Here is a 10837-nt window from a genome sequence, read left to right as displayed (position 1 = left end):
TTTTATTTAAATTAAATAATTTAATTTATAATAAGTACGGTAAATAACAAAACTGTTGAGAGTATTTACAAAATATATGAAAATTTTAGACTTTTGAATGTTTATCAATGTCACTAATAGACACGGATAGAAGCCAAACACGAATAGATTTGAAACTTTGTTATATTTTGATTCATTTTAATGTATTTGAAAATGTCTCTTAATTACATGCCTAATTAATTATTTGAATATTTATTCAAATAAATTAGTGTTACAATCTTCTTCCAACTAAATTATTTATTTATTTATATAGATCATTGGAATTAATTAATTAATTGTAGCATGTTGAAATAAATTAATTCTTCTTATTACAGAGTTGTAATTTGAATATTATTCAAATAAATTTTATAATAAATAATTACTTGTATCCAATGCAATTAATATTTTCCCTTCAAATTTCTCTTTCAATCATTAATTGATTCTTGTTCATTTAGTATTCTTGTTCATTTAGTGGGCTAACAAGAGGATCTCATAGACCCATAGATTATAAACTTTAACGATCAAATATTAATTAATTAGATCAACTTTCATTCATTATGTATAGGACATACAAATATACCCATAGTTGTCTTATGCATTGTAAAATGATTTGTGTCCATGAATATCATCGGTATAGACAAGTCGTTCATTCACAAGTTGTTAACTTTGAGATGTTGATAATCAATTTGAAAAATCAAACGGAAATCACACTTTTTATATCAGATGAGCTACTCTTCTCATTGTCAATTGATTTTGAGATAAAATCTCATATACTATCAAATATGGTATTAGAGTCCATTAAGCTCAAACAAGTATTCAATCCAAGATTGGTTGAATGAGGTACCATCTTAAGGGAACTATTGATTTCTTTAATGGACAGTTTGTTTATATAATCTAACCCTCACTTAAGGGAACTACTCATCTATTTTTCTTTGTGCAATGAACAAAGTTCATGTAGTGAATTTATATTTTCAACTCTCTATTTAGTCAATTGAGTTGACAACGAATACTGCTCTCACCTATGCCACAAACAAGAGTTCATAAAACACTCAAGATTAAGAACAAATTGCATATGATTTTTTGTGATGAAGTGTAAATAGTTAGTCTTTTTTTATTATTCTTTTAAAAAATCCTCAACAAAATTTACAAAGATAGATTAAACATTTTGCAGTATGGTCTTATACAAACCCTTTATTTAGTATACCCCAACTCATATATTTTCACATGAACGATTTGGATCAAAACGTTTGTAACTATTACAAAGTAGGTTATAAATCATGGTATCACCAAGATAAAACAACCAATTTTATCAATATACTATAGACCTTTAGATTGCCTCTCGAACATGATCCACATTATATATCAACTGCATATAATAACGTTTAATTTTTGTCGGTTAACAGATAATACAATATTGCATTATTAACAATTAAATTAATCAACTAATAAATTAGTTGACTCTAGGGCACAAATCCAAACATTTGAATACTTTTTTTGCTTCACTTATGAATTCTCAAAAATTTTGAGCTCATACATAATTATGGTTGTGTTCTTTTGAGTTCTATGATTATAATAATACGTACTATAATAGTATACACGTCAAATACATATTATAATAACTCATACTATAAGACTCTACACACCAAACACATATTATTATAATCTACTTGTTGTCTTAGACATCGTTCGATTTTTTATGAATATTGTTTTTTGAAAAATGGGGGAAAGAAATATATATATATATATATTCTAACGTTGGTCCTACGCTTCAATTTGAAGACACCACTATTTTGAAATAGTACCCATGGAAGGAAGCATAGTATCAGCTTCACTTGCAACAAATGTGTATATATATATTCCATATTATCTAAACACAATGTTGTCTAGGGGCTATGGAATTTCAAATAGTGCACAAAAGTAATGAATTATATTCTCCCATAAGAACACTTTGATTCGATCCCCTCAACTTTCACCTTTTTAGCTTTATTCTTTGTTCTTTGTTCACACGGCAGAATCAAACCAATGGGGCTAACAAACCCCTGCATATTAGACAACTACACAATGAGTATATAAATACATAAATATATATATAGCTAAATTATAAAAAATGTCCCTAAACGGTGTAGTTTGTGTAAAAAATATCCTTAAACATTAAAAAAATGGTTATAAAATATCTTTACTATTAGTTTTAGATGGAAACCGTTAAAATTTTGTTTAAAAAATACTTCCTAACTTTTGAAAAGTTTCATATTTAATCTTGAACTTAAAAAAGTTTTTTTTTTTTTATAAATTTAAAAATCAAAGTTTTAAATTTATTAAACTATTAATACATAATGATAGACCACGAATACAATAAATTTCAATAGTTATTGTTGTATTACAGTTAATTATCAAATAAAAAATATATTTATACATAGTGATAGTTTGATAGATTTGACGATGTGGGATTTTTTTTATTTGACTGATTATTGTTTTAGTATATTTTAAAGATATATATTTTTTGAAATTTTATGAGATTTTGTGGAATTTTATGTTTTAACCAAAGTGTAAAATATCGATATTGATGAATATATCGAAGTATTAATTTTACAGAAATTTCGATTTTGATGCATATTTTTAGAAAAATTATAAAACAAAAAATTCAAAAAATAAATGGTTTTTTCTAAAACAATAAAGAAAACACAAACTATTTACATTTTATAGAAAAAATCACTAAAACACAAACATTCATTATACTTAATTTTTACATGGATAAATATTTGGTCAATTTTGCTATATTTTTTATAATTTTTAAAAAATAAAATTTAAATTAGTAAATAAATATTTGTGACGCAAAAATATAAAAAAAATGATAATAATGTCCATGTCATTACATTTTTTAAATTGCAAAAATAATAAATTTAAAAACCGATAATTTTATCATTATCGTTTGACATCATTAATTTTATCATATTCGCAATTTGCAAAAGAAAATAAATGTCATGAGCTACTTTTTAAAATGTTTTTATGTTTGACGTAATTTCCCTAAATATTTTATAATAAATAAACATATCTATTATTTATTTATATTATAAATAAACTGTGTCTTGTTTTCAAAATTAAACACTTATAACAGTCTGTTTTCAGTTCTAGACCAAACAATGACATACATTCTAAAAATGTGAGGTAGGCTTTTGTTTCTTTTTTACAAGAAAGGTGGATTCTATTCTCATGTTAAGAGAATGGGGTAAAATAAAATGGATTTCTAATACACAATTAAATTTTATTCTACAAATTCATAGTTAAACAATACTCCATTTCATAGAAATAACATCTCCACACAGGTGGTATTTCTGGGCTAGAATCTCCCCAGATTTTCAATAAGTTAATGTGTTTTAAAGCGTAAGTTCACAGCACACCATAATCCAATTTTAAGGATCAACAAATCAATATTCATTTTATTATACCAATCAGCTCTCTGGGACTCCAACACTGACCTCCTTCTCCTTCTTCTTCTCTCTTCTTAAGGCAAATGTTTCTGCTACGAGCAACGGGAAGGCAATTGTTGCATCGCAATGTACCTGGTTTGCCAACAAAGAAATCAATTAGAATCTTGACTTTGATGAAGTGTAAAGCGTTGCAACCAATCGAGGACACTTTAGAGTGAAATTGAAATGAAGGGATGAATGGGCAGGACCTTGACAGTCTTGGCCGAACCTCGAATTTTGCCCCAGGAGACAGCCTCATCGGGGCGGGCTCCTGAGTCACTTCCATCAAACTCTTGAGCGGTGTTGATGAAGAGAGCATAGTCTGCACCGTTACGCATCATATTGGCATTGCAAATATGATGTTTCGGGAGTCCCCCACCAAGAATTATCATCCCAGTCTTCCTTGGACTTGCATGAATAGCTTCACCATTCACGGCCCTAATATCTGTCCAAATTTTTGGGTAAGTCAGCCGAGGATAGAAGAAGGAAATATGATAGCACACAAAAAAAAAACATCCCAACAAACAAATATCCGTTCCAAATAATCAAATACTAGCCACTCACACTCATCACCACACAATGACAGTAAAATATAATAACAATAGCAAAAGGCGACCTTGAATGATGTCAATAATCAATCCAGGATTACGAAAAGAGTGGAAGTACAACATATCTCCCAATGAGCCATCAGTTAATCCTGGACAGAAGACTGGAATATTGTTCTGCAGAATATCAAATGCATTTGTTTTAAATTACGAATGAAAAAGCAGGACAAGAAATAGACTAGCAAAACTACACAACTTAATTCAAAATGTGGCAGAACAAGAAAATTAACGTGCAAAACTTCTACAAATCCATAATCCAAAATGTAGCTGTCTGAGCCCAATAAAGTTCTTGACATTATAAGTAAACTATGAAAGCTCTTCAAAAATTTAAGAAAATGAAAATTTTCAAATTTGAAAGCTCACATATGAAAAATTATTTAAAGAAAATAATATACTCAGTAAATAAATGAAATCGCAAAAAGGAAGTAATGCCATCATAAGTAAACTATGTAAAATCATTATAGCAATCCTGCTTACTTTTTCAGGGTTGACGGATGTCTCTTACCAAACACCACAATACATCAAGTCTATTGTTAATCAAAAAGAAGAGGATGAGAAATCTCCAGGTCCAGCATATGTGAAAAAAGAAAAAAATTAACTTGTTCCATGAGAGTTCATAAAGGCAAATGTAATACCAGAATAAAAAATTTGGCAGAAACCAATAAAACGTTAAAAATAATACTAGATCCAGTTAGTCAGTTTCCAAATCTCCATCTAACCAAACCAGATCTGCATCTTTACAATTGTAAGATTCTAAATAATAATAAAATATAGTTATGATCTGGAGGCACAACGAAATCTAAATTTGGTAGCCACTGGTTAAATGACACTGACGAACATGAGAATGGGTAGAAGGATTCTATTAACTTTTACCTTGTAGGCCCAATAAAGATACGAACTCTTGTCATTTATTTCTCTTCCCAAGCGTCGGATTACCTTGGATGGAGTCCATAGTACATTCTATTGAGACCAAACAAAATGAATGAGAAAACAAGGGAAAATTTAAAGGGAAAAACATTAATCTAATCTCTGAGTAAGTAACTCTACTGTGATTGGAAGTAAGTACCTCTTCACGTTGTTCCTTCAACATCTGATCCAAAATTGGGATTACCCAATCCTCAAATTTGCAGTAGTTATCATTAGGAACTAATAAGTTACCAATGCGATTCAGCCCTTTTGATCGAAGAAATGCTCCAGGAAGAGAAAAGTCACCTTTATATGTGGGAGCAAGACATTTTATAAGATCTTCTTCAATACCACCAGTTGTAGTGACAATTACATCAACCTGGACCATTAAGATAAGGTAAAAGGGAGCAAAAAAAACGTATATATTACCCGAGGTTAACACATGAAATACACTCGTATCTGAAGTTCTAATGCCAAAGAAACTAAATTGATTAGCTCAAGTTTCTACCAAACTAATTATTTAGGTTAAGCATTCAACATCCTCCCACATTCTTGATTCTCCTATAACTGTACTTCGTCATGAATCATTGGATTAGGAAAACCTCTATTCATTCTTAACAGTTACTCAATGGAGTATATATTTCTTTACTGTGATTAGCATATTGCTTGGTTCAGCTAAATTATATCACAACATAAAGATCATACTTAGGGTTTGTTTGGCGAATAGTTTCCAATGCAATTTTTTGCTTTTGCTTTTTAGAACTTTTTCATGAACTGTTTTTTTCTTTAATATCCGTGAGTTTCCAAGGCGGCTTTAAATTGTAAAGATAGTGGTGTTGTGAATACTAATTTAAAATTATTATCCACAAGCCAGTGATTGTTACATGAAGTTTATTTCATTTGTTAAAATCAAGTCATCAATTTACATGCGAAAGGAAAACATGAGAAAAATCTTTAAAAAATGAATATCCAAACACGAGTACCCTGAATTTCTTTGTTTAAAAAAATATATAAAAATATACTGAATTCAACTCCCAAATAAGTTGTTAGCATCTAGAATAGCAGTTGTTTAACTAATCCAGTTATACTAGACTGAAAGCATTTTTAACAAGACAAACACTCAATTGATCAAAATGAGAACTCAGGTCTAACTCACCATATGGTGTTCAACAAGATAACGAATTGTGTCTCTAACACCAGAAGAAATTAGATTGGAAGTGAAACCAAGAAACACCTTGCACCTCGTCGACTCCCTAAAGATTGGATCCTTCTCCTCCTCAGAACAATCTTCGGTCACCTTCTCATCAGCAAGCCTCCAATCTAGCTTCAATTCAATTCAGTATTATTTCTCAAAAGTAAACCATTCATGCTAAAAAAAAGGAAGCTGGGATGAATATATATGTTATGAACATCCAGCGAAGTAAAATAACAGAACATCTGTTTTAGATAAAAGCTCACCATTTGATTGACGACTTCTATGGCATCTCCCAAATTGGAGGCTTGAAATCCAGTAGAGATCATAGACCTGATAAGGTTGGAGTAGTTTAATCCTTGATTGAAGTCATATCCCTCAATTTTGATGCTTTTACCCTCAAGATCCTCTGATTCCTTAAAAACTGCAGCGCGCACAGATTCTAAAACATTATTGTTATCCATCTGACCTAATGTGTCACTGCCTGCACAAGGAATTTACATGAATATAGAGCTGGAAACCATATAAAACATTTGTTGTATGCCTGTACCCTCTTACTACTTTGAAGAAATAATCCCAAAGAAGAAAAAAAAGAAAAGTCCGTACATGTAACAAAAATTCTAAAAATAGTCGTCTCAGGTCATTGACGTCCACTGATCAAAATTTCACCAGTTTCAGTCCAGACAAGTTCAAGTTATTTGACTCCCAGAATCATTAGTCTTGACGCTAATAGGCAATATTTACTTTTTGTTAATCCAAAGGAAGCCCGAGCATCCAGGAATAGTAAATAAGTTGTAGGACATTAACAAAATCCCAAGAGAAGAAAGTTGATTTTAACCTTCCTTTTAAATAGGAAATAAATTTAATAAGAGGGCAAAGAGAGCTACAAAAGCCCTTGTAATTAAAGTTGATCACATGACTACTTTCCTTCTTATTTTCCAAATTCTTTTAACACACTTTGGAGCACAGCTGAAAATCACAACAGCAAAACTCGCAATTGTATCACTCAATCAACTAACAAGCAAATCTCAAATTAAAACCGTCCATAAAGACCAAACACAAAATTCTAAGTTCTAACCATCATTATGACATATAATTCTTCCAAAAGAATGAAGCAATTAGACTTTTTGAGAAGACAAGTAATTAAAAGCATGAGGAGATTACAAACAAGTAAGATAATGAAAAGGGAAAGGAACACACGTACAAGGAGAAACAAAGAGTTTGAACGAGAAAAGAGAAAGATATGGTACTAATGTTGAACCAGCAGTGGCTCTCTTTGATATTTATGCCCATATAAGTCGGGGAGAACTTCAATTTGCACAAGAAGCTTCTTGTCTTACTCGGTACCACAATTTTAATTTAAAACTCATCCAACCCACCTATAATCTACAGCTATGAACTTCGTGTTCCTATCAAAAAGAAAAAATCTACAACTATAAACATGTTGAGGTTGTTTTGAAATTATTGCAACTCCTGCTTTCTTTCATTAGACAAATCTTAAGTTGAGTTGCTGAGAAGAAATACACAGATAGAGTTTGAAAGAATACCGGCAACAATGAAGTGGAAAGTTAGTGCAATTTGCTAGAAAGAGCGGCAGCGGGGGCACGAGCACAAGGAGACGGCGTGGCCGCCGACGGTCTGAGCCGGGGAGAGACGGCCGGCGTGAAGAATAAGACAAAAGATGAAAATGATGGGCGTAGGGTTTCCTGCTAAAGTTCTAATATCATAACCGTATCAATTTAAACTATTTTGTGATGTATAGACCTCCACATCTTCATTTACATTGCTATATGTTCAAACTGTATATGAATAGATATAGTGGAAACTTTTAGAGCATTTATATATAGACTTTTAATTTCTTAACTTTTATTTTATTTATATATTATATATTTTTTAGTTTTAATATCATATTTTTGTGTTTTTATTTTTCCTTCTTTTTTATAACACATTTTCCACACGTGCTTCTATCATTTTTCTGCTAAAGGATGGGATTTATATCCACACGTGCTTCTATCATCTTTCGTGGTTGGTCATTATAATTATCTAAATTTTAAAAATAACCACACGGTGATGATAATACTAATTTTTAAAAAAAAGTTCTACAAGGAAAGAAAAAAAATGTAAAATTAGATTTTGCATATCAAATTAATATATATATTTGGTCATCTAGTATGACAAATTTGGATTCGGTAGATTTTTTAATCTCTTGAGAAGAAAATTGACATATTTGATAAAATACGCAAGTGTTTTTTTTTTAAATTATTATAAAATCATAATTATTGTTTTTTTTATCTCTCATTTCTATTTTTATTTTCTAAGGCTTTGTTTCTCACACTATAATTATTTTGTTTAATGAAGAAGATGGATAGTTTTTTTTTATGATGAATAACTTAAAAAACGAGCAATAAATATATGTGTTAGGTAAACAATGTAACTACGCACACAATACTGATAATTAAAAAATATTTTCTCAAATTGATGTTGGAAGCAAAAGTCAACACAGTATTAGATTTTGCAAACCTAATTGAAGGATTTAGAAACAAAAATATTATTTTGCCTAGAGAAACAAAATTTGCAATTGATATTGCATTGTTCTTTATCAATTAAAGAGAAATCTATTAAGTTTTAAGACATACGTTGCAATGGTTATCATACTGAGACTTATGGAAATTGAAATATCTCAAATGGTTATCAAAATGCAAAAAGAAATTGTCTTCTGGATTTTGCAATGGTTATCAAAATGCAAAAAAAAATTGTCTATACTTGAAAACAACAATTTAAATCTTTTACAAAATTTGTTTATAAAACACGAGAATGAGAGAAATACATTGAAATATATGTTATAATAAGCATTAAAGATTGTCAGTTGCAAGAAAAAAGGGTTGCTTGCAAATAGTACAACTAATGCTTGGACAGGGATTCAACTGGTATACCTCCCCTATAGTACATTTTGAATATTTTCAGCTCTGGTAGGTTTGCATATGAAAATGCTGAAATGTCACACTCAACCTTTATGACTTAAAAAGAAAGACAACTAACAAAACTAGAAAACATCTTCAGATTTACCCAACCTTTGGACCATTTAGATTTATGTCATAAAACTCGTAGATTGTAAATATAATCCATTCACCGTTATTAATAAAGTGTTATTTTTATAATTTCAATAAATGTTATTGATCATATTATTATTTTTGTCTTAATAGCTCAAATCCAATAAACTAACATCCTAAGTTGTTTGATGAGTCTTGAACATTATGTAGAGACATACACAGATCAATGTTCGAGATCAACTTAAAAGGTCTATAGTATAAGGATAAGGTTGGGTATCTTATCTTGGTAACACTATGGATACGACTCACTTTTTATTTGATACAAACACAATGATCCAACGTGTTTATGTAGTTGACATGCAATTGAGGGTATTCTATGCAATGAGTTTGCATAAGACTGAACCTCAAAATAGTAACCATTAGATGTAACTCCGTTAACTAGTTAGGTTTCTATTTTATTAGGATGACCTAGATAACTAAGTCTTAATTCTGAGTGTATTATGAACTCATGTTTGAGATGAATTGTCATTTGATTTGTACGAGTGAGTGGTCATATCGTCGACCCAATAAGCTTATCATTTTGGGGACAAGACCGAGTGGAGAGCTAGGAACATAATTATACAAGATGAAATTCACTAATTCCCTACTTTAGGGTAAGTAGATGAGTGTTCCCTTAAATGGTGTATCTAGGACTTGAACAAAGGGTCATAGCTCTATATGATACGAGAGAATTTCTATTTATTGGTAGGACCATAAACAGGTTGTTCATTAGATGACCACTAGTATTTAAGAATTAGAGGTAACCTATGGGTAAAATGGTAATTTGACCCAGCTGGTGTTACTAACACTCGTGAAATACTAACTTACTGTTATTTGTGTATATATGTGGACACAGAAATATGTCTATAGTGAGAAGAGTTCAGCTGTGAGTTTTTAGTAGAGTGTACATACAGTTAATGAATATCGATTAATATGGTTAATAAGTTTAGCCAATTAATCTCAGATTGTTGTAGCTTCTAATATGTAAGTCCATTAAGTCCACTTCCTACCTCGTAAAGGGTAATTAAATTTATCTATATTTGTTGTAATTTGAAATGTTCAAAATTATTTTGGAAATTAGTTTAATGATAGTGATACATTATAATATAAAGTTTATCAAACTTTGTTATACAAATTTAATTTTGAATATGATTCAAAATTAATTTATGAGAGATAAAATATTTGAATGAGTTCAAATATTAATTTAATGTGAATTGGATTCATATTAAAATTATTGGTTATGAGAGAAACTTATATTTGAATATGATTCAAATTTAGTTTAAGTTAAATATAAGATATTTAATTTAGCTATTAATTAATTGAAGAATTAATTAATAGTTTAGTTTTATTTTATTTAATTAAATTCATATAAAACTATAAGATATTGGAGAGATATTTATTAAATAAAATTTAAATGAAATATTAATTAAATATAATTTAATTAATTATTAACTAATTGATTAATAGTTAATATATTAGTAGATTTGAAATTTCTATTAAATTAATAGAATCCTATGATTCTCTCCTACTCCTACTAATTTTTATACTCCATGAAGGAAA

General features: G+C 29.6%; 1 protein-coding gene across 4 annotated transcripts; it reads right to left on the bottom strand.

Annotated features, from left to right (window-relative positions):
- Positions 1-3245: 3245 nt before the first annotated feature.
- On the bottom strand, positions 3246-7997 carry LOC101220126 (deoxyhypusine synthase). Of its 4 annotated transcripts, XM_031886237.1 has the most exons (9): positions 7736-7997; positions 7393-7597; positions 6455-6672; positions 6153-6320; positions 5157-5375; positions 4964-5050; positions 4102-4207; positions 3695-3930; positions 3246-3578 (listed from the first exon to the last, which is right to left on the bottom strand). In XM_031886237.1, exons 3-9 carry the CDS (start codon positions 6650-6652, stop codon positions 3468-3470), a joined length of 1125 nt encoding a protein of 374 aa, XP_031742097.1. In that variant the 5' UTR covers positions 6653-6672; positions 7393-7597; positions 7736-7997; the 3' UTR covers positions 3246-3467. The 4 variants fall into 4 exon arrangements, with proteins under 4 accessions (XP_031742097.1, XP_011655260.1, XP_011655261.1 ...); XM_011656958.2 differs by lacking the exon at positions 7393-7597; XM_011656959.2 differs by lacking the exon at positions 7393-7597 and having other exon boundaries at positions 6455-6612; positions 7736-7992.
- Between the last annotated feature and the right edge of the window lie 2840 nt (positions 7998-10837).

The sequence above is a fragment of the Cucumis sativus genome, chromosome 5, assembly GCF_000004075.3.
Source record: "Cucumis sativus cultivar 9930 chromosome 5, Cucumber_9930_V3, whole genome shotgun sequence".
NCBI classification, from domain to species: Eukaryota; Viridiplantae; Streptophyta; class Magnoliopsida; order Cucurbitales; family Cucurbitaceae; genus Cucumis; species Cucumis sativus.
This window is presented reverse-complemented; position numbering and strand designations above follow the sequence as displayed.